This window comes from Colias croceus, chromosome 3, assembly GCF_905220415.1.
Source record: "Colias croceus chromosome 3, ilColCroc2.1".
Classification (NCBI taxonomy): Eukaryota; Metazoa; Arthropoda; class Insecta; order Lepidoptera; family Pieridae; genus Colias; species Colias croceus.
The window spans coordinates 4,333,642-4,359,901 of NC_059539.1; the positions used below are offsets into that span (position 1 = coordinate 4,333,642).

The window sequence follows — 26,260 nt, forward strand, 5'->3', positions numbered from 1 at the left end:
TCCGTAATCACATATTTATTTTGTCAATTTTCGTTTATGACAACGGGAATGTGTCCTTTAGGACTAAATTATAATTCTAGTTAAAATTAACATTATTTTAGTTTTTCTTATAACATCTTAAACTATGATTTATACATAATATTAAGTAAAATAGTTTTAAGTAGTGATATACTCAATATAGAGACTAATAACAATTTGGTTATTTCTTATTGTCTGCATTTAAATTTTAAAGTAAACATTAATATTAATATATTATACTGTCATAAGAATGAAATATGAAAATAAAAATAAATGCTGAACTTTAAAAATTGGCTTTAGTCTGATTTTCAACATAATATTTTCTTATTCTTATGTTGCAATTACATCAAACGAGCGAATGCTCATTGTAACCCCACTATGTCATATTCTTTTAGTGTAAACAGGCATAGAGCATTCTTTCCGTGTTCATAAAGATTCTATGCAATGTTCTACTACTGAACAACACTGAATACGAGTCTTCTTTAACACTAAAAGATCACAAAAGAATGCTCATGCTCTAGCTCTATGTTCATTTGATGTAAATGCACGGTGCACCGTTATAGATTTATGTGTATTCTAGATTTTTTTCAATTTATTTTGACTAACAAATTACCGGTAAAATAAAATCTTTGTACACTTAATTTAAGTTAAATAAAATATTTACATACTTATGTACCAGTCATAACAATTACTTAAATCTTATTATCAGATTGAAATGGCATTGTTTTGGGAACTAAGCTGACCTTGTTCCTTCGTCAATTTACAAATCTTGTAGTTATTTAAAAATGATAAAATAACTTGAATGATAAAGATTTATGAAATCGTCGACATTAGAAAATTCCTACAAATATTTACTATATAATTTTAATACTTTGCATAATTTATCCATAGTAAAAGTTTTATTAAAACTACGGAAAATATTTACTGGCCCTAGTACTTTTTTTAATTAAGTTTATGAAACTTTAAAATATTATAATCTGTCTCATGTTTTGTCTATTCTATTTCCTAAGATGGCAAGCTACACTTTGGCGAATAGTATAAATCGACATATATATCACTTTTTGAGATTAATAGATAAAGGATAAGTGATATTACTAGTATTATACATACTAAAAACAAATTAACGTTTAATATAATTCTACCCTATCATATAAAATTTATAATAATTTATTACACATTATGATTCTCCCATCAGTTCACCAGTTTGAATTCTGACTAAAGTTTTTTCCCCATTACATGGCATTCTTTTATGGTGTAAATCAATTTTTATTTCGGTCTGATCTTCATCTTCTTCATCTAATTTGTTTATAGTGAAGCTTACATCTTCGTTAGCAATATAGCTTTCTGGTACCAAATTCTTCATATAATGAAAATGAGTTTTCAAATGTTCTCTGAGGAAATGTGATTGTATTACAACCAAATCACAAAACGAACATTTATTATTCCCCCCGCCTACATAAACTTCTGTTTCGTCGTGTCTTTTGTAATGATTATGGAGAGCATCTTGCCGTTGATTAGTGTAAGGACACAATAAACACATATGTATTTTTCGATCTTTCGTGGGTGATGGATCATTAGCAATTATCTCACTACTGTTAATAGAACGTTTTCGCTGCAGTAAACGAAGTGTTTGTTGATCACTAATTGAAAATTGTTGAAAATCACTTTTAGGCCTTTTTGGCATAGTTTTTATGGCTAATTTGATGTTTTCTTCTTTGTTATCTTGTTTTCCCTCCAGCACGTCGCTTTCGGTTTCCGTTGATCCACTTGTACCCTTTTTTCTTTCCGCCTGTGCTTCATCGTTCATTTGATGTTTTCGCATGTGTTGTACATAATTTGCATAGTATTTTACCGAATAATCACATAGCTCACATTTGTATCGTTGTTTTGAACCATGCAGTGATAAGTGAATTTTGTATTGTTCACGCTTTTCGAATGCTGAAGGACATTTGTGGCACTTGTACCTTTTTTCTTTTTGTCTCCCATTTTTCAGATATGTTGGATAGATAAATTCTGGATTACCATGCATTAAATATCCAAATTGTGGGTCGGCTTGTAATACAGGTGGAAAGTGATCATTTGGTTTAACTAATTTATCTTTATCCGTAAGCACTCGTTTCTGGGCCTCAGTTTTTCGTTGGAATAAGTCTGTTCCGGACAATGGTATATTTTTGTAATCCATATCATCGCCAGATTCATAGTCACATGCAGTTTTACCTTCATTTTCGTGCAAGAGTTCATGTTTTGCGAGGTTCCCAATATTTTTTACTGTATAACTACACTTTTTACATTTATGGTCCCCTTCTCCTCCGTGTAAACTCACGTGGTAGTTTAATGCAGAAGTTTTAAAGAATTTTGCTGGGCATTCCTTACAGAAGTATTGTTTAGGAGTGTGTTTGTTTTCTCCAGATTTTTTTGTACTTTCTGGGTACTCAAAGTTTTTACTAGGATTTGAGACTACCCATGTGCCTTCTGATGAAACTTGACAATGTAGAAATTGAATACGAGGTTCCTTATGGGCTGGGTGCAACTTGTGCATAAATTTGAGCATTTTGGATTTGGTATTATATTCATCCGTGTGCACAGAGTTATGAACTTCGAGTTCACTTTCTTGAGGTACAGAAAATTCACAGGTCTTGCATTTATACGGAAACGTTGAATCATGGAACTTATCGTGAATTCGGAGTTCATTATCTGAAAAATATCTAGCGGGACATTTTTGACAGAAGTACATCGTTTTAATTTCCTTATTTTCCCCTGTAACTGCATCGTCACGTGGAACATCATCTGGATTATTGCTTTTTTCCTTTTCAAGCACCTTACGTAATTTAGCCATTTGCTCTTCATCTGGTATATCGATATCAACTGGACAATAAATACGACCATATATTTCTCCATGAGATTTAGAATGATCAGCTAATCTAGTTTTATTATCACAGGTAAATTTACATTCCAAACACTTATATACGGTAATATCGCTGTTTTCGAAAACAATAAAATGAATTTGTTCGTGATTTGGTATTTTACACCTTTGAGCATTGACGTACGAACAGTAACGACACTTGTACATTTTGTGAAATTCATCTTTGGCTGATACCCAGACATAAGGGATGTCGTCAGTATCATTAGATTGTTCTGCTTCGTTATGTATTGAACTAGATGACGTTGTCTCAAGCTCTATATCCGATTCACCTTTTTTAGAGACTATTCCATGAACTCGTAAATGTTGATGGAGTAAATGTCTCTTGGAAACACTGTAATTACATTCAGTACATTTGTATGCAGTATCTGTTGGGTAGCGGTGGAATTGTTCGTGATACATAAATTGAGATTTACTATTTGTTTCATATGGACATTCGGAACATTTGTGCCTTTTAGCAGTCGATGAAATATTAAAATTTAACTGAGAGTTCAATGGATCAGGTAGTGGAGATTTACTTCCTAAAGCCTTTGAAATATATTCTTCAGGGTCATTCACACCGTGCAATACCAAATGTTGTATGAGTTCTTGCTCATCTTTCACGAAATAAGGACAAAAATAGCATTTAAATATCGATTGAGGCGATGGTTGATGATGCTGTAAATGTGCCGCAAGCAAGTTTTTGTCGGTAGTTGTAAAGGGACATTTTGAACATTTGTCACTGCTGATTTCGTTAGCCGCTGCGTTAGGGTCTGGTTTCGGTTTCAATGTAGTTATGACGTTGATAATCCCGTCGTGTTTCAATCGACAGTGTCTCTGAAAATGATAATGAATAAATTACTAATACATTATCAAATATCACAATTTGTACATTTTAATATTATGTTTACTCGATCACGATTCAAATTTTGTAAAGCATACGAGTGAAATAAAGGAGAACAAAAGCTTCCAAGCGCTAACGTGATGAAAAATGCATTATTTTCTGAACAAATGGAGTGTTTGCATTGGATTCGTAATGTTTTTCAGCGGTTTTACCTATTATTACGGGCTCTATGAGAACTTTTAATGGAATGTACAATAGTTAATATTTGTATATTAGTTCCCGATGAATATACAATGAAAACTTCAAAATAAAAAATAAAAATAAAAAATTTGAAGAATGAACCACTCACTTGTATGACGTGTTTCCAATTAGATAGTTGATTGCAATGCCCACATCTGTAAGCCAAGTCAGCTGGGTCTATGGCAATTTCCGCTTTCTTTTGCTGGGACTTTAAATCTCCAGCACTATCTTCGGGTCTAGAATGTTCGCGTACATGTTCCAGTAAGGCTTCTTTCGACGAATCTCTGAAATTTAAATATATTTTATGAGTTTTCTAAGACTACTTAAGTACTTGGTAAATAGTAAATACTATCTAAATACGTAGCTTACTAATAGTAATGTGTCAAATCGCAAACAACAAAAACTTAAGGTTTTTCGTTATAATATTAGTCTTAAATTATAATATTAGTAAATGATCTGCTTGCTATACAGTAAAAGAATAAAATAATTTTTACTCACTTGTAATTGCATTTTTTACACTTCCAAATAGTTTTTTTAGGTTTCTTTAGACTTGCATTTAAGTTCTCAGCATCATATCTATATTGATTTTGCTGTGTTTGTAAATTAAGTGGTTGCATTTCATATGGAGAATTCATGTTATCACTGATGTCTTGTAGTGTATCTTCGTCTATGGTAGTATCCATAGGCGTATGCGGATCGACGTAATGAAATTCGTTTTCTCCTTTATCATTAAGAACGGGCATTGCTAAAAATTTATTATATTTGCTATAATTACGTCTTCCTGTTTCATCTGTCATGAGTACTTTAGCTTCAGCATGGTCTGGATCCCTAGCTGATTTTAATTTTATATGTTTGGTTATATCCCATCGCCAGTTTGATTTATATTTGCATAAGGAACATTCGAAAGGTTTTCTATTTAGATGTGCAACTATATGAACATGGAATCTTGAGGCAGTGGCTGCCCAAAACATACAGTGTGGACACTTAAAAACTTTCTTACCAACTGCTTGGCTAGGTGATAAATTCATAGTTTCATTATCATCGATAAGATCAGGGTCAAGATGTTTATTTTCTGGAAGTGTACAATCATCATTGATATTAATGCCAAGAGGCGTATCGAATTTATTTGTATCAGTATCAATATTATTCCAAACAAATACGACATTTTCCATTGGATGGGGTTCAACTTCTTTCTCAAGAGAGGATGAAGCGGCTTCATTACTATCCTGATTATGCGCTTCTAAATTTTTCTCGTCGCCCCCTTTTACACTTCCACACGTTTTTAAATGATTGATTAAATCTGCGCTAGACTTACACCTATGTCTACAATTCTGGCAACGTGTAGAACTCAGGCTTTGAAGTAAAGTATTACTTGAAGACCTATTTGACTGTACTGTGCAAGTTTTTTCATGGACAGAATGTTCAGATAGGCATTTGCTTTCAAATCCGCAATTTTTACATATTAGTGAGCCTTTTTCTCCTGTTTCCGTTAAAAGTCTTTCTTTTAATTTGTCAAAAAATGACTCATTCTTTTTACGGCTGGTAGCTTCTTTGCCCGGCAAGCTATTAACAGGAGTTAAGGTTATATCAATTCCTGTATTATCTTTACTGTTATTTTCTATGGCCTCCGGACTAACTGATTCTTTAAACTTCTTTGCAGGTGGTTCACCTGTTTGAGACTTGTTAGGAGTGGAAGCACTCAGAGGTATAAGCTGCGGTATAGGCCTGGGGATCTTCTTGCATTGTTTCTTGGTATCGTCAGAAGTTGTTTGGGTTGGGGAATGTTGTGGCAGCTGCATGTTTTCTTTTAAAATGTCTGATGTCGTGCCTTCATTTGAATCACTATTGCAATTGATCATTTCTTTCCCTATATATTGTATACCCATGTCCTGTAAAGAGAGAAAATATAAATTTAGATAAGCGTGCTTACCGTGCTTAATAATCATTTCAATATAATAGTTAAATATTAAATCAATTCTAAAAAAAATATTTATTTCAGTTCATCACTATAATAATAGATGTAATATAAAATACTTAGATATAATACGGTTTTATTTCAAATCGTAATGGTTATAAAATATAAATTTACTGAATTAGAGTAAATAAACTGTTTTTTTATTTGATATGGATAAAATCTATGCACATAATAAAAAAGTATGAAATAAGATCATTATTCATTATGATAAAAAAATTAATAATTATAAGTATATAACGTAGAAAAATGAATGTGTTTATTTACTGTACAAAATAAGCCGAGACAAACAAAAGTTGAAATTACGCAACTAAACTACGGGTTAAGTTTTTAGAAAAATATGTCTTAAAGGGTTTTATCTTTGGTTACCTATCTACTATATTAAAAAATAAATAAACAATTTTTTATACTTGCTACAACTTTTTTCTAAACAAATGTTTATCTAATTATAAACTTATAATAATGGATACGGTAATTATATTACCGTAAAATATTATTTAAATTATTAATAAATTACAATATTTCAATTGTGAATGTAGCATTCATAATAATTCCTCATTACTAATTTCTTAAAGAAATAAACGTCAATCAGATGATTTTTTATCATAATTAATGCGGTAGTAATAATACGAGTAGGTACAACAAATTTAATAAAATTGTTCATTATACTCCTTTATTTTACAATCAATACTAGCGCAATAATGATTAACTATCATTGAAAACTTTCGCTTAAAGTAAAATGTAAAAAGAAGCCATAACAGAAATTATCTGATTAGGAGGAGTTCGTCTATGATAAAAAAAAATCTATTCATGCATGTCACACAAGCGGAGACAACATGCACACACGAAAGCATGATGCAAGAGTGCGCGAGAGCCGAGCGGAGTCCAGCAGCGTAATCACACCACAGTACTGCGTTGATAACAGTGTGTGACGTCACCGCCGCTGCGGCCTCACGGAACGGGCTTCTGCATTAAATCCGACACTTACCGACGCACACGGCGACGACTGCGAGTCGCAACTCTCTTCCTCCTTCATAATCAACGAATCCTCGTCTATATCATCCGCTCCGATCGTCAGGTCACTACCGCCCACCCGATTGCGGCGGCAGTTTGACCTCGCTATTCCCGCATGTGGCGAGTGATGATTTATCTCGTGAACAGTCATACTTTGTCTGATATCGGTTGTGAAGTTGCACACCGTGCAGTGGAAGCTCCCGCCGCCACCGTGGTTCTTCATGTGACGGTCTAAGTTCCACTTATAAGGAGTTCGGAAATCACACACAGTACACTTTATCATTGGCAAAGAATGATATTTAACATGTTTAGTATATCTTGTCTTTATATGTGTAACGTAACTACATTTTTGGCACGTATAGAATTTGTTGTTTGTTTTTGATTCCTTCTTGGTATTACTAGCCATGTTATGTTCTTCAACGTAATGGTTGCGATCGACTGATTCATCGTTGCAGTCCTCGACATCTATTTGTATGTCATCTATTTCCTCTATCTCTTCGAGTAAATCTTCCATGTTTTCGACTTTTAGCTCCGGTTTCTCAGGGGATACAGAGTTGTTTATATCAGATTCCGATTTCATATGAGAAGTCATCTCGTGAACCATTTTTACGTGTCTTATCAATTTTTGATTATGACGAGAAGCATAAATACAATACGGACATTCGTAAATCTTAATTCTTTCAAAGTGAACGTCCCGCGAATGCAAGAGATACGCGCGTGGGTTTTGCGTATAAAATTTGCATTTAGTGCAGCTATAATTCCTCTTTATTTTACAATCCGGCAGTTCAATGTCTTCAGCGGCGTCCGAAGAGGCCTCCGATGAGGCATCACCTAACATTCGGCCTTCTAGGGAGCGCACGAGAGTCGCGACCTCGCCAGCTTGCGCGCTCGGCGGCAAGGACATCTGTTGTAGCATACTCCGCTGCAACAAAACAATGGTCGAAGTCGGTTAAACGTTCCGAGACGTGAGACCGGGGCGCGCGGGAGAGGCGAGGGGTCGCGGGGCGGTGCAGCGCGGGAGGAGCGCTACGCTGCACGACAGTGTACGGAGCGCGAGACCGTCGCCGGCAGAATGAGGCGACCGGCAGGCAGGCGACCGGCAAGCGCCGGTGGCGGCTGGCGGTCGGCCCCGAGGGCGCGTGGGTGCGGGACGGGTGCGGAGGGTCCGTCACTCGACATGATGCTTCAACGTTTTTCATCCTCCGCAATACTGGGCGAGGTTGGGGAAACCAGTGCGACGAGCGACATCCACTCGGTCTGATTAGCGTATTAATACCACGATCCGGCAAGCAATTAAAATCGCGCCTATGATATCGAGGTTATGAATTTATGATACATTGCAAAATATGTTACCGTGACATTGCCAATGTTATGACATAAGCCCGGGTCATTAACACGTAAATTATAAAAACAATCATTGCGTAAAACAATTTAGCTCTCAATAAAGAATACTATTATGTGAAAACGATTCCATACTACTAAAGATTATAATGATATAATATATTTATGAAAATTATAATGATAATAATTAATTTACCTTCAAAGTAATTTGAAAAAAATTGCAAACATTACCTATCAAACAATATGTCGCTGTATGATGTTTTAGCGATATGACATTTTTAGACAAAAAGTTAATAATCCATACCATAAATTAATTAAAATAATAAATATAAGTAACTATAGTCGAGCCAATTTAATAGGCAACATTTGACGTCTATCAATTTTATCTTCGAAGAGAGGTAACCTGCTTAAAAACATCGATTAAAGTGTATTAATCGATACGGATTTGAAACATTTGTCAATCGAATTTATTAATTTATGATGATAGTCTAAGATCCGGCTGCAGGATTAGTGCGTTCATCGGTTTTTTGCTGAAAACCGAATTGTTATGTATATTTATAATTAGGAGAATATATATCGACTAGGTTGCCAGTCAAAATTTGGCCGCAAGCATGTTTAATTCAAATTTTTCTAATCGATTTTTGGGAAAAAAATTCGTTCACATTTTTTTTTGAATAAAATGTAGTCTACATCACGGCAAATGATATAAAGATTCAAAAAAATCACGGTTGCCGCTTTTCACCTGGCCGCAACATCTTGGCAGCCTGGTGCAAACAGGTATGATTTCGATTCATTTTTACGTTCATAACGTACATTTATGAATCATATATCAAATTAAAGCTAATTTTTTTTCTATTTATTATCATATATGGTTGCCTAATTAAATCCGGCCGCAAATAAGGGTTGCCGGCTGTTAAAAATTATAAATATTTACGCCTATTAGTACACCGACGCATTCTTTTTATGTATATTTATAATTAGGAGAATATATATCGACTAGGTTGCCAGTCAAAATTTGGCCGCAAGCATGTTTAATTAAAATTTTTCTAATCGATTTTTGGGAAAAAAATTCGTTCACATTTTTTTTTTGAATAAAATGTAGTCTACATCACGGCAAATGATATAAAGATTCAAAAAAATCACGGTTGCCGCTTTTCACCTGGCCGCAACATCTTGGCAGCCTGGTGCAAACAGGTATGATTTCGATTCATTTTTACGTTCATAACGTACATTTATGAATCATATATCAAATTAAAGCTTATTTTTTTCTATTTATTATCATATATGGTTGCCTAATTAAATCCGGCCGCAAATAAGGGTTGCCGGCTGTTAAAGATGTTGAATATTTAAGGTTGAGTGAAAGAAAATATGTCGTCCTTTTCAAAATGACAAATTTAAAAAGTAATATTGATTTAATATAATTAACAGCCGATCCTCTCTTTTTCTAGTTGTTTCGCTGCCGCACGCGAATGCGTCGGTGTACTAATAGGCGTAAATATTTATAATTTTTTAACAGCCGGCAACCCTTATTTGCGGCTGGATTTAATTAGGCAACCATATATGATAATAAATAGAAAAAAATTAGCTTTAATTTGATATATGATTCATAAATGTACGTTATGAACGTAAAAATGAATCGAAATCATACCTGTTTGCACCAGGCTGCCAAGATGTTGCGGCCAGGTGAAAAGCGGCAACCGTGATTTTTTTGAATCTTTATATCATTTGCCGTGATGTAGACTACATTTTATTCAAAAAAAAATGTGAACGAATTTTTTTCCCAAAAATCGATTAGAAAAATTTGAATTAAACATGCTTGCGGCCAAATTTTGACTGGCAACCTAGTCGATATATATTCTCCTAATTATAAATATACATAACAATTCGGTTTTCAGCAAAAAACCGATGAACGCACTAATCCTGCAGCCGGATCTCGTACTATGATTTTTATTCACAAGTAATCAATGCATTCGATTCTAGATGTCAGATTTCGATTTTTAGAGTAACGTCTCTAGTATTTAAAAAGAAAAAAGGTTTATTGACACAAAATTGTAGCGACGTCAGTTCTTCAATTCAGAAATTGTTTATTATGTTTAGGATGGTTTATCAGTAAAATGAAATCTTAAAATTACTTGTATCGGTCATTATTATTAAAAATATGTAATCGTTATTGAAAAAAGTTAAGCAAATGTGCAGTTCTAACAAAACGAATTATCATGTTATTCTATGTCGTCGTTACTAGGTTACGTTGTTGAATTTTGTTGAACTGTCAAATGTTGCCTATTAAAATGGCTCTACTATACCTATATACATAAAATAATTGAACCACCCACGATTGAACAGTTCAAGAAATGAAATTGAAGTTGAAAGTTTATTCCATATAGATACAGTATTGATTAAAAATGACTGGAGGAACAAATTATATTATTATATGAACCAAAATCAAACACATGCAGCTACCAATAAATAGATAAATATTACAGATATATTTATTTGATAAAAGTATTGTATGGAGTGTGGTATGTCTATTTATCAAAAGAAAGTGTTAAAAAAAAATAATATAAGCACGCAACATGATTCTTTTTAAACAATTAGTTACCTATATTTATATTATCTATCTACAAAAGAAAGGAAAAAAGGAAAGCAAGTATTCCATACATTCTTTACGAAACGTGTGATAGGACTCTGATAAGCAACACCTACAAAAAATTGCTATAGTACCTAATTAGTAAATGGTTATATTCTTTTGATGTTGGTAAATAATTTTGTTTCAAATTCGATGTAGTTAGCTGCTATTTTTTAATGAATTCCTATATCTTGAGCTCTGACATGTTATGGTTTCTACGAAAAGCATTTTCTACCTAAGAATGTTGGACGTTGGCGTTATAAGCTCTTGTGTAAATCCTCAAGTACCTACCTACTTACTTTATGAATATGAAAATGTTTTTGTTTATTAACTTCTCTATCTGTTACGTCACAACGAGCGATTCTAAAGATGTTCGTGGGCCGCCGTGGCTAGAGACATAAAACCCTACTTCATCACATAAGCTGGTACATAACATACGGTCGAGCTTTATTTTAGAGACCATGAAATATATATGTTGCTATTCCAGTTTAGGTGCATTGAACTAGAACCTAAGATTAGTTTAAACTAATTTGAAAAAACAACCTTCTCTGTAGGCCATAGGATTATTGTTATTTGTTACGAAGTAAAATAAAAACTTTTTTTTGTAGAGCTTATTTTTAGTCTACTGTCCGATACTTAGGTCCACAGGTCCAAGCTTAGGTTCAATAAATACAAAAACGTAAAATCACGTAATACTTATTCTATTCCTTATACCTGACGTAGGTACCTGACATAATTTAATTACGAAAACGGTATAGGTATTAACCTCAGTAAGATTTTTTGATTGAAAATTTACAGAATAGTAGGTAGATAACTAAGTGTTGTATAAGTAAATAAAACGAAAATTTATAGTGTCGATTTCCTGGAATTGACCCTAACTTCTAGAGGATTATAGTAATCGGCTAAAAGTTAGCCCTCGCTTTTAAAACAACAGCAATCATAATACACAAGGTAGGTATTATGATTGCAACGCATGCAAGTGGCAGGGTGAGGTACTTATATATCGAGAACGAGTCGTGTGAAGCACTCAGTTGAAGCAGCTGGCGGACGTCCTGATGGGACGACGAAGAGGTCGGGGCGCGGGGTGCGGCGCGCGGGCCGCGGGAGGAACGACCATGCAGACAACTCGACAGGAAACGGCCGGAGAAGGCATCTCAACCGGAGCACAATGGAGCGGCGGCGCGTCGCAGGGGGAGCCCTCGCAATCGATATGGCGTCGCTAAGGTCCGTTGGCCGCTGCGAGCAGTTTGGAGCGCTGCTGAGGCGGATGCCCCGCGCGCCCCGCGCCCGCGCTCGTCCACCACACCTGCTGTGTATTTATAGCGGCACAGCCGGCGCTGGGGATGCAGGGATGTCGGTAACCACGGACTTCTACCTACCTATACCATACGCGGCATCCCAGCGCGCCCGTTGCGGGTGATGACCGCGTGTTTATTTGTCACAATGAATGTAAAAATAGTTGGCTCATTTAGCAGCAAGTGAATGTTTGCAATGGGTGTCTGCTATGTAGACTTTACGACCACACGCAGAATGTATTGAAATAAAAGTTAGGATTTCAAATTTCCATGTATGAGTGATTAAATTCCTTCTTGATTTTATTTCATAGCTCTTCTTCAACATTGCAAATCCACGTATACTTTATAAAGGTACTTGTCTATAAAAGTTAAACCTTAAAATCGGCATAAACTGAATCAAAAAACAACACGCAACGTCATTAAGTTGTATATTGCACCAAAGCGTTATCGGTTATCATATCGGCTATATAAAATAACAGCCAACATTCCTTTCACTCTCGTCTCTTTCAAGTTCGACTCCCCCATTGCGCGGAACATCGGGCATATCAAGTCATTTGGAGTTATAGAGGACGCGAGTAAACTTTTGCTTTCATTTGTTTGGCGCTCGTACAGCCGCACCAGGGCCGGGGCCGGTCTGTGCTTGAGTTACTGCTATGATGTGTTTGACCCACCGAAATCGTGAAAACTTTATATAAACACATTTTATTTTTATATAGAATATTCAATATATAAAAACGTCTTGACACTCAACACAATTTGCATTAAGTACATAATTAATGTAATGTAAATGTAAGCAACACTAATTAATTATGTATTGTGAAAGATTTCTTTAAAAGCTCTATTTTGTGTAGTAGTACCTAGGTATTATAAATCATTTTTCATTAGTAAAAAAAGTTACCTAAATGACAAAACATTCATAAACACACTACCTAGGTACCTACTAAAATTATCCACTACGTCTAATATATGGACAAAGTATGTTATGTGGATGAAGTAAAGGAGCAATGTATTTATGAGCTGAGCTGACGATATGTCCGCAATTAATTATTATATTATGCATTATTGCTCGCACGGTTTAAAGGGCACGCAAATAGTACCTTATGAGCACTTAATTGTATTAATATGGAAATCTTCGTACATGACGGATTTGTTAACTTTACAAGCAATACATATTAAATACAAGAATATTAACTGTAATTAATAGGACTTAACATTAAAATATGCAAGTTCTGTGGGCAGATTAGGTTTTTAAATTTTTGCGTATTTATTACCTATGAGTATTATTATAGCGTATCTACTAGTATTACGTTGTACATCTCATATAAATCATATTGGTAAAGATTTTTCATAATAAAGGTTGAACTTTGTTTTACTGTGAGTACGTGTGACGTATTGCGATTAACGTCGTAGGTTTTCCCTCTGAGAAAAAGCTTTTTTCCTTATTACTTATGATGTATAAGCGATAGAATCACAGATTACTAAATACTAACTGCGTAAGTAGATGCTCAGCAGATATTGTATACACGTTGATCACATCTTACAACATATAGAATGTACCTAATGTAGCAATAGCTATTCTATCGCGTATTTTCCTGCAAAAGCAGGGTGTTGGGTCTGGATGAAACACGAAATAAACAACTGCTATGTACGTATTCGTGTTATAGATGTGTGGCTTAAGAGATGGCGTCATGCTCACTGTTCTTGTAGGAGGTTGAGTCGGCGCTGGCATTCCGAGCGTGACTAACCACAGTCGCGTATAAGTAGAACTGGCATGGCCTGTCATACCAGTCACCACTTTGGGTACTTCATACTTTAATATAAGTCCATCCGTCTGCATATAACTGCACATATCATGCCTAACATATACACAGTTGCTATTGTGTATGCATGATTCAGAAAATATCTTGTGCAATGTGCATTGTTGAAATTAAAACCATTATTATTCTTATTATAAGATTACCTATATCTAAATTAAAAGTCTTAACTACGTTTCAACTTTCAATATTAGGTCGGTAGGTGTGATGGTTTACCCACTGGGCCACTACCTATCAATACGAATGATTACACCTTTTATAACCGTACTTTGTATAAAACACGAACGATCCGCTCGGTATAGGCGAACAACAGGAAATAGCTTGAACATTATTATTCAGAGGTATCTGGTAATAACATGTTAGCTATCAGTAGAGGCGGTGTTGCAGCGACGACGCGGACGTTGCGGATTTTGCGACGCAAATAATTTGCGCGCCAATTGACCTTTCGTCGGGCGGTGTCGTCGGCGCGGTGCGGCGGCGACGGCGGCGGCGGGTGCGGTCGCAGTTCTCAGCTTCGCCAACACAAGCTATATATAGCCGCGACAACACTCCGCTTCCAACCGAGCCGAACACCCGCTAGGGGCCGGCTACGTAGGCAGTTTCCCTTTATCGCCCGCCCGACAGCCTCTAGCCTGGTATTTACGGTACCGCCGTTTGAGCCGTCCTCATTGTGGAGACTAGCGATGGGATGCCAACCCACGCCTCCCTATTGAGATCAATACTCTCTGCAAATGGTAGTTCGAGAACATCCAAGAGTCAGTACATGATAGTTTACTGGCCACTTGAATATATTATGTACCTATCATAGTAAACACATAAAACAAGACAATGTTATAATCATAATATATCAGTACATAATATTATGATTTTATGACGCATTATTAAGACAATTTCGTAGCATAGGCTTTCCCAATACTTGCTATTGAGTCTATTGGGTTGCATGTATAGAACTGATGTCTGCCAAGGTCTTTATAACGACGAATTATCATAAATATGGGTGAGGTTAGTATAGTGTTGAGACGGAGTCTCGTTTACGATGTCACCGGTCCGACTGGTAATTATTGTAACCTTGAAGACGGTGGCCACTAATCAGTGAGTCGCGCGCGTCGTATCGAGATCGAACAATGAAAGGAGTCCAGTTCGACGGCCATCATAGCAACAGCGTTCAAATGGAATTCATACCAACCGTCGATCGGGTGGCGTGCAGCGTGCTCATTTAAAGATGGCTACGATAAGGCGCAATGACGCTTCTCGGGCGCGGGCGTCGTGTCGGCAGCGCGCGTGTGTGCGTGCCGGGCTGAGCCGGTGTGCTGACGCCGCGGCCGTCCCTGGGTCTCCCGTCCCGCGCACCCCGCACCCGCACGTTCCGCAACATGTGCGGCTGACGGCAACTGCGAGACTCCGACACCGCCGCCAGCTAGCCAACACAACAGCCGAGCGCAACACGCCCGGAGATAATGGCTCTTATCAAAGCACCAGATATCAGAGGTGCTGTTCGCCCATTCGGATGTCATGGACGCATTCTGATCAACACTTTATATGACCGCAGTCACGCGGCTTGCTTGATCGGTGACTTATGATTCGACGAAATCAATGCAGCAGTATCCTTCAGTTGTTATTGTTTTCCGCCTACATACATATATAATTAAGATAATCACTTCTTTCCTTAGTCTTAGTGAAATATGTAATTAGTAGAGCACTTACTTTTATATAGTTGTATATTATTTGCTATATAGGTATACTATAAACAATTTACATAATATTTATTAATAACTACATATTTTTAACAAATATTTTATTCAAATATAGCTACTCTATTCTAAGTAAGGTACAGAATACATTTTCACGAAATATATTATCTTATGTTCTTGTAATGTTAAATAGATTGCATAACACGAAAGGTCCTCATATGAGCATTATTGGCTAAAAATCTATGCAGTATACCTGCGTGTACAAAAGACAGCTGAAAGGTAGCGTAGCTAGGTAAAGGGACTGTATCGTGTCGTAAGAAGCCGTTGAAGTAACATAAGCGCAGCAAATTATCAGGGTCGTGCCTCGTGCGACGATGTCGGTTGTTACAAGCATGCGGCGAGTGCGACCGCTGCCGCTACCTACGCGTCCGTATATACATACTCTATCTATATACTACTGATAGCTATATACCGACAGCTACTCAACTGCCGAGCGTTGCTTACTCGTAACATCGGAAAAATACGATCGCGGACGTAGCAAAGGACAGCCACTTTACAATGTTCTCCGGCATAACATTTCAAGAGATCGAAGGTGCTTACCGAAGTCACTGTACAGCGTAAAATTCTGTATACTTTATTGTCGATTTTGATGGTATATGATATCGTAGGATCTTGTAGCTTGGTGAGATTTTTATAACGCCGGTGGCCTGCCATATTAAAGTGGACTGTTTCAAAACAAGTTTCAATGTGTGCAAGCGCAAGCAGCCGGCCGCCAGCTGCTATCGTGTCAGGTGGTGTGTGGCCTCGCGGTCACCTCACACAAGCACTTTGCCACCTCTAACGCGTTTGCTCTAAATAACAGTTGCAAGCAAATATCTATAGTACATGCTGTTAACGCAGCAACACGAACTACCAACATAAGGCTGTTGGCTAACTCTTGTTTCTTCACAGTGATATTAAAATGGCCTTTGGTACATCTGAACATGAAAGTACAAAGCAAATAGTTCTTCAATACTTTACAATCTTACCAAATATACAATATACTGTACTAAAAAAAAACAATTAAAAATCCAACATACCTACTTACATATTATTATGCTTCACGTGCTTCTTTTATACATTGCAATTTTAATAATATCGATAAATACATGCTATATTTACTGCACCCGTAAACGTAGAAACGATATAAACCATTAGGTACGTAGTATTCAAGAATATTGATTCTATTCATTTAGAATGACATCTAGATTCTCTATATACAAAAATGTATAGTCACACGTAGGTCACATTAGGTGTTGCAGCGCTTGATCAGCGAGGTCACTGTATCTATATTATACAGTGCGTCGCCCGTCCACGCTACAAACGACATATGGATTTGGTGTCGACCGAAAGCGACCACGCATACATTACGTGCCGCCTACAAAGCACACGAGCGTCTATCTGTAGGTATCTGCACATGGATTATGTTGTTGAATATAGCACTGGCACCGCATGCCGCTCTTTGTTGGCCGGGCGATGGCTGGCGCGAACACGGCCGACCTCTTTTCGTTTCAGTGACGCAGATAGGGACGACCGACGCTATTATATTCGACATAAAAGTATCCTGCTTTTATTAAAAAGTGAACGTACAGTTGCTTCAGACTCGAATGCTCAATGATATCAACTTATCTTAGTGTTTATTAATAACAGTTTATAGAAGTATCTTTAAGCAGTTTTAACGTACATTGGCTCGAGTTTTTTGACATGAAATTCAAATTGGGATGTTGCCAGTAACATACGAGTCGTGCGTCCCAGTATACAAGGGATGTAAGTAAACAAGCTGTAATAAAGAGGCGTACGTGTGAGCGGTAATAGGTTATCCTATGTGGCTTCAGAATCCCCTGAGCAAGGCTATCCGTTGATAACGTTATCTCGGTTGACTTGCGGCGGTGGCAATACAGCGTTAGGCATCTTGTAGTCAACAGTATTTGTCCGAAACACGAAGAGAATGCGTGAATGCCATATCTATTGTTTTAAGACGAACTTACGTCCTAGTATATGAACGAGCAGACTGTTAACTGTATTACGTTAGCAACGAAAGGGAGAGACGATTTAAATCTTGAATTTTATCATAGCACTCGTAATTATCAAAATATCTAGAAGATTTTTATCAGTCCTGTGTAAATAGTCTTCCTTAGTTATGCGGCCCAACACTGTTTAATAACGAAATAACAGCTATTATAAAAAGACTCTACTTCTTTACCACAAACTCTACATTTAATCTTTTAAAGTAATCATGTTATTTTTGTTTAGAGGCATTAAAAAGTAATCGCATTTCCAACACAACATTTTCTTCTATATGTAGAAGGATAGCAGGAAGGTAGCGCCCGTCGCCCTCCGCCCCCGAGGATGACACGGGAGGTCGATCCAGCCTACACGCGAAGAATTCGACCTTTATCTACATTTCACATTTTATCCCAGCATTAGAGAAGACATTTCTAGACTTTTCCCCTTGAATTGGAGGATATTGCAAACGCGATAAACTTATTTGATGCCAGCCTCGCAAAATAATTCTATCACTTTTTTATAGACTTCTAGAGTTAATTTGAAAGCTTCAAGTGTTCTTGCTTATCATTTATTAATACTACGTCATAATACCCTTTTGTTTGCATAAGTGCATTTCAACCCTTATTATGCTGTCATACATTATGTAAATAGACTCTTTATATGTGAACATATATGTGTGATAGATAACAGTTCAATCAATACGAAGATTCACGTGGCATCTGGTGTTATGGACACTCAGTATATACCAGATAATATTCCTAAAGATTATTACGATGTGTGGTGTATGACGTCGCTGTAAGTTCTTACAGATTAAGACGTGATTAATCTTACATGTGTGGCGACGATAAAGTACAAGATAATTGTGATATTGTTACGATATAACCACGACAAGAACGTTCTTAAATCTTACTCACCAGTCACCATTACAAATATGATAAGGAATGCATTCTATTGCTTATTGTTGTTAGTTAATACTCAATAGTAAATTTTTGAATTAAATGCCAGCGCCCAGCAGTTTCACAGGTGCATTTAAAAAACACACATTCATACGACATATAAAGTCGAGTGTTTAAAGGATAAAGACTTCAAAGTCGGATCCATTATAGAGGACAAAATATTTCGAATAATTAAAACCCGGCTTAAAATAACAGTTGTAAATTCAAAAGCTCTTAAAGGACTTAAAAATGTACTACAATCTACTTCGCTGAAATGATGCACGTTTCTAAAAGAGAAGACCTTAAAACATTCTCCACTGTAAAGACTCTTATATGAAAACTATTTACTATTATATCGGGCCACGTACACTGTTAGTGGAAATTGGAATGAGCCTTTGAGGTGGAAAATACCAACTGACCATTACAACTTATCGGTTTATGCTTTTATATAACGAAAAAATAACACACGGAGTTACCTATATTTTTTGTATACCTAGCTATAAATCGTACATAAATTGATTTAAAACATTGTACCAAATACTAATTACTATTTGAACGTTATGTAGGTAGAGGTCAGTTGTTGTATTTTAATGCGTCTACATTTTATGTAATAATTAATAAGTTTTAATTTTAAAAACCAATAATAGGTATAATGTGACAGGTAGGTTCATCGAGTAAAATTTCGCTTTACAGTTCGCAATTGAAATAAAAAAATACTATTTCATAATTATTGTTATACCTCCACAAGACCATAACTGAAGACGGCAATGTCCACAATCCACATTGTACGCTATTGTCTAATTAGGAAGCTTCTGTAGAACTTAGAGCATAAACTCGGTCATTCTGCTTCTTAAAAAATTTCTTCTGCGTACCGCATGAAAGCTTGTTTTGATTTTAACACCCTATTCATTTTTAAATAAAGAGTGCGTCTGATACAGTCTGTAACTTCTAAGTCATCCTTTAAAATACCATAGCCGTCGAGATAACATCTTTTGCTTTCGGACACCATTTTATTCGACTAAATTCGACAAAAGTTAAAATAGGCTCCATGGCTACATTATGTTAATTATACTATTACAGCCATTTAATTCTCTTTATCACCCTCTTCCAGTACGCAAAAATCTTTAACACCGATTGGCGCGAAAGTTCTAACTTTTCTAACTTTAAACACACTGAAAATTATTGATCTAAGTGACAGATTCCAAATTCAAATGTTTTTTTTATTTTTTATGTAACAGTATTTGGGCTAGACAAAGTAAAATAATTTCGCTTCTCAGATAACTATTTCGTAATATATCATTGTAGCTTGGTAAGTATACAAATTAATAAATTTTCTATAAAAGAAATACGTGAAAAAGCTGGGTGTAGTTTTGTCGAGACGAGGTAGTTTAGCTCGAATACTCGCGCCAAAAGTTTGAGGCTTATGAAGCTTCTATTCCACATACGAATCAAATTTGGACATTAGTATAATGCGTAGAAGTTTGCATAAGAATACAAAAAAAATATACCACCGCTCTCATGATGATAATATTGTACATTCCTTGTTATAAGGACAAAGTATATAGGTAACTTGCATTCATAGCATCTGGCAAGATTGCTATTTGCTTTGGTACTGCATAGATGCAATACCACCTGCTAAGGTTGCCATATATGAATCGCAGTAGCCTGACACATAGCTACAGATCCATGCTAACAATGATACAGCAGATGTCACATTTAAAATTTTAATGAGTCAAGGAAGCTTATTTCTTGACGCGCATTAACATAGCTTTAATCGACATTAGAAATTCTAATAACGCGTGTTATAACATTCATTCATACAAGATAAATTCATAGCAAATAGATAAAATTTAGAGATACGTTTGTACTTAAAGTATTATAAAACATTGGACTTTGTTTCCTCGGCCTCATCATAAACGCCTCCGTTCGTAACGTAATTGTATCAAAGAGACGCTGAAATGCTCAATACTACCTCTTAAATATAAATAGGCTAAAATTGGTTTAATATTTTAGTTTACGAAAGGATGATCATTTTATATTGAGTATTCTTTGGGTTAGGTACCGTAAAAAATTGCAAACGCAATGAACGAACCTGACAAGGGAGGGAACCCACACAGTTGTTGCCGTTGCAAATTATATAATACGTCACGCTAATTCGATTTTTAGAGGTGTTTTTCTGTAAAATGCCTTTTGTTTAATCTTGAAAAAAAACTTCTAATTCTAAAAAAATAATGACCCTTATTATAACAAAATATGTGTATATTAATTAATATAGAGCATGAAAATAATAATAATTTGTCTATACTCTTAAATAGTTGCATCAGATCTCTAAATTTTCATCTGCAATGTTATTTAGCTCACACGGTTCATTATGTAAATATATCAAAGTGCACAACACCTCGGCAACAAGCAACAAGTATTACGAATCGTTTACGTTTCAATCTTCAATGCATATCCAATTTCGTACTAGACCACTACTGTACTGCGTTGAGAAATGAGAATACAAAAACGTACGTCGTGTTGGGTTTTAACAAACAACGCGCGGCCTAATCGTAGCAAATTAAGACAATGCCACATGTAGTAGGATATATCGAGGACATTGAACGTGCCGCAGATAATATAGCTAGTGTAGGATTCAGTGGCTTGCAGTAAAACGAACAAGAGCTGGCGACAGCTGCATTGCAGCTGCCGGCGTCTGATGGCGATGTTACCAGGGCATATGCGAATTATTCAACCACCGTCTAACACATTACACAGGTGACTATGTACAGAGTATAGTAATCATATATGTATTTAAAGATTACGCATTCCCTTTTTTTCTCGTTTGTTGTTTAAAGGACGAAAAAAGATGTAACGACCGCCTAATTGATATGTAATAGATATGAATGTGTAAGTGTGTTTTGTGCTTAATTAATATATCAGTAATGTAAAAAACGCTTTACTTTATAAATGTAATTAAGCTTGAAACCATGTTTTTACATTTGAATATGATAAAAATTTAGATTAAGGAGCTAAAATTAAAATCATATTATGTTTAGAAAATTGGAAAAAACTCGCATCATCGATTTTCTGAACTGTATTTATTCAAGCTTTTCTACGTATTTATTATTTCCACCACAATTTAATACGTAATTTCAGACTTCGTGCAAAACTTTTCAGCCAGCCATTCTCGCATCACGCCAACATTCAAGGAATCGCTTCCACGAAGCAGTGACTATTGGCGACAATTATCAACATACGTAGGCCCTGTTGCCGCTATATTTGCCATTTTAAGTGCTATCCATCGACCGATTAGATATGGACTGTATCTACTGTGAATTCAAACAATATCAAGATTCATCTTGTATGACTTTATTGTACTAACATATTGTAATATTTTTAATGGAATACGTGATTTAATTTATCATTTATTACATCTACATTGTATGATATTTAATTACGATACATAAATGACAATAACCATTAACATTAAACGTTTTGTCCACATTAATAGGTGTTAGGTTTACTTAGAAAGAAGCATAAATATAACAATTTTATTCAATTGTTTTTATCGAAACATTGTAATGAAATGTAATGAACATTAATCACTATTAATCGCTATAATCAAATAAATATGTATAAGGATAATATTGTAATAATTAATTATATACACATTCATGAAAGTAACCAACTGACTACAGCATCTATTCACAATTTCACAGAACCAAGGCAACATTTAGGCTAAACAAGAATGAAGAAACATAGGTACCTAACTGCGATTTTGATTAGATTTTTAGCGAATTTTTCTCTTTGATTAGACTAGTAATTAAACGAAATTTACATTAATAATCATCTATTGCTTTTTAAACCATCGACATAGCTTATTACCCACGCTAAATAGCAGTAATGTTTTATCATAGAAAACATAATATTTTAAAAGTTAGAAAAATCTTTTCTGTCGCCGCTTCAGTTTTTCTCAGTTATCGCCTGGCGAGACGATTTACGTAATGACGGTTACGTCCTTGTTCGGTTTCGTATCTTCCGCCTGGAAAAAATCCCACGAGATGGTAATAGCGGCAAAAATTCCTGTCGATTTTACGTTTAATAACTTGCCTCACAAATATAAATAATGAGCAAGTTGGTTGCGCTGCCGTATTCGAATTTTTTTATCTACATTTAGCGAATAGTGATTTCTGAATTATTTTTCATTGTTAGATATACCTACATTATACATAGGTACTTGATTCATAGTCCCCATAATCAATACGTATAAGATTTCATCAATAAACACTACATTGGAATATAAATTATTGTATTTGCAGATCACAGATGTATAAGTTTTATAGGTAGGTACATGTAATTACTTTTTCTCTAGGCATTATTGCCTAAGCTTTAAACTTTTTATATTTTATAGAGCTAATTATATAGAGCTTGTTAATTAATAATTTAAGCAAATTCTTGCCGGATTTGTGTTTGAATTCTTTTTATTTCCATAGTACTTAGGTATAACTTATGTATAGTTTTCATAGTCTTGAACGCGGAATTCGTTACTCTACAAAAATGGAAGATGGCTTTATGAGAACAAAACTGATTTAGTACTTACTACCTAGGTATATCATTGTAATATAGATCCCAAGATCTAATAACCGTTAACATTTATTGATCTGTTGAATTCGTGCAAGCAAAGAATTAATAAGATAATTTAATAGGTGTGTCAGGGGCGGACCTGAAACTGGCATTGGCATGATCACGAGAACTTGACTGTGCGCTGACATGAAACATGGCTCTGACCGTCTCATACCTAGCGCCTATGAGATGTACTAATTAGCCGTTTCAGCTCTCAAATGCACGATAATGCTATGTTCGATAGCAGAATTTTGAATGAAAATTCTTTCGTTATTTTATTTCAAATTCGATGAAAGGACACGTTAAAAAGTTGTTCGTTTTATATTACGTTAATACATAGCGACTCGGATGGTTAATTTACTTTGCGACGGCCTCAACGTGAAAGCAGCAGATTTAGCAAATCCTTGGAAGTCCCGGGTCGACCACTCCTGCGGGGAGTGCCACCACCCTACCGTCACCCACCCCCGACTTTCACTCTCTTGTGCGTCGGGGATCTCGACCCTGCTACGGCATTGAAACACTGTTAGTGCGGTCCCCCGAGCACGCGGTATTATGCCTACCGTCACCACGTTTAGGTGCTATTTTAGCGTAAATTGAATATAACGAGGCCGTGAGCAGTTTCAACGATGCGTCTAGGGTATACTAAGTACCATTACCGTGGCGAACAATTTTAGGGCGTGCCATATGTTCCATAAGGGCGAGGATCGCGTGTGCCAATTTCATAACACGCAAAACACTTTGCTGGCGAAGACAACACCGGACGAGTGCCGGATCCCTCGGCAACTCTACACCGTGGTTCGTTCGTTTCGTAAGCGTAATTTTCAAACTATATTTTGCGATCTTTGTTGAATAATGTTTCAGAATAAGAACGTCGGTTGTTGAAGTCACGCGGTGTTGACGTCGACGTCATTGTAACAACCAGCTTGGACATGCCTAAGAATTAACAGCTTATATAGGTAAATCACGACTACCACATTACTGGCTAATTGTACCATCATTGTTATATTTCTGATATAAAAAATAAGAGTTCTAAAGTGCGAAAAAAGATACGCAAGAGCAAAACAAGTAATTCTGATTAAATGCGCGCTATGGAATTGCCGGTATTACGTTGGACGCGGCCTACGAAGATAAATCTAGTAAATAAACGAGATGCGCAAGCATGTCCGTATCTTTATATACCCGTACCTACTAAATAACATCGACGCAAGAGCAAAGCAAAGACGGAGCAGATCCCGAGGTCGGTCGCATTTGCGCTGTCATCGAAGTGAGTCCGCGACCCTATGGCTCTCGCGATAAGGCGCACTTCGCCGCGCGCGCTTGCTGACCTCACCGTACGCCGACAAATAATAAATATGTAACACTGATAAAGCCGCAGAAGCGTTGACCGGCAAGTATTTAGGGATTCTCATTCGCCATACACCGAGCGGCTAGATCAGATAGGCGGCGAGGTCTTTGCTGGATGGACGATATCGGAGAAGATCATGTCGGTGCATATCAACGGCCGTCTCATGGTACCCAAGTGTTATATTCGAAACGGCGGAGCGCAGCGCTTTCTAGCTAAACAAAGAGTGTAATGATGGAGGTAAATAACGTGAAGGTCGCGTGCAAAACTTACCTGCGTGCGGGCGGAGATGGTGTCGCGCGCTGCTCGTACAACACTCGTGTCGGGTGGCGCGCGGCTGACTGGCGGGCAGCAGCGAACATCGCCGCGGCAGCAACGGCCCCTTCCCGCACCCCGCGGCGCGCCGCTGCATTCCGTACGCGTGCCCGGTCCCCGGAGCCGTCGGGAGAGTCGCCACTTGTCACTTCAAATAACAAGCAAATCATGATTGCTGCATGCCTAACCCGACGTCGCACCCCGGACTTGCACGCACTACACACGCCACCAGTCTTTAACCTTTGCGTGACCGTCACGACTCAAACCTACACGATGGCCTCGCTACCCGCCAACTATTCCTACATATTCACACAGCTACTGTTTCAACTCATGTTTCATCGACGACCACATAATAGAACGCCTTCAAAACATCCCAGATTATACTAATTGGCTAATTATCACTCGCGGATTGCGAACAAAACAAATAATGTATGTGCTGGTTATTGTTAATTACCGACCTAATCGAAAGGCGACTGTGAGATTGATTCCGCATAAGAAGGCGTTTAAATACCATAATTTTATGATATTCTTACATGCAAAATACATAGATAGACTAAGTATCCATTTCTATTATTAATTAATGTAAGCAAGCAATATGTGTCATACAACAAGCGGCAATTCCCATTATGCTTTAGTCATTAACATTGCTTATAATATGTCAACTCGAATTAGTTAATTATAAACTACATAAACTCGGAACCAGAGCCTGTCTCATTAACAACGCCTTGTAGGAAAGACGAAAAACTAGACGCTCTAATAACAATTGTTTTCTCCTTAACAAACAACATAATAATTACTGTATACACTGTATTGTAAACTCATTACACTTGTGATAATTTGTAAGGAGCGGGTGTCTGGTAGGTATGGATATTAACCGGTATGTAATATGGCCTATTATCTTGAAGTAATATTGAAAACAACACACATTAGGTCTATAGTCTTGAGTCTTCCTAATATATACTTAGTGCTTTTGAAAGACGATGCATTTTAAATTAAAATTGGAAATTGTTACTTTTCAGGCTATATTTTGAATTTTCTCACTTAAAAGATTTTTCTCAATCATTTTTATTTATACATTTAATAATTATGGTAACAGAAACATGAAGCACAATAATTGGCGGCCTTATCACTAAGCAGTGATCTCTGCCAGGCAACCACGGGGAGTAAGGCAAAAAATCGAAACACGTATTCAGAAACTTTGTTTTTGTTTTTTTGAAAATATTATAATATGTTGAACTGTACTGAAAGAATCAATACATGATA

General features: G+C 36.4%; 1 protein-coding gene across 1 annotated transcript; it reads right to left on the reverse strand.

The window, feature by feature from the left end:
* LOC123706300 (zinc finger protein Xfin-like) lies at nucleotides 1–25,027 on the reverse strand. Its single transcript, XM_045655495.1, has 5 exons — nucleotides 24,956–25,027; nucleotides 6,962–7,909; nucleotides 4,500–5,890; nucleotides 4,111–4,285; nucleotides 1–3,754 (listed from the first exon to the last, which is right to left on the reverse strand). Exons 2-5 carry the CDS (start codon nucleotides 7,901–7,903, stop codon nucleotides 1,196–1,198), a joined length of 5,067 nt encoding a protein of 1,688 aa, XP_045511451.1. The 5' UTR covers nucleotides 7,904–7,909; nucleotides 24,956–25,027; the 3' UTR covers nucleotides 1–1,195.
* Between the last annotated feature and the right edge of the window lie 1,233 nt (nucleotides 25,028–26,260).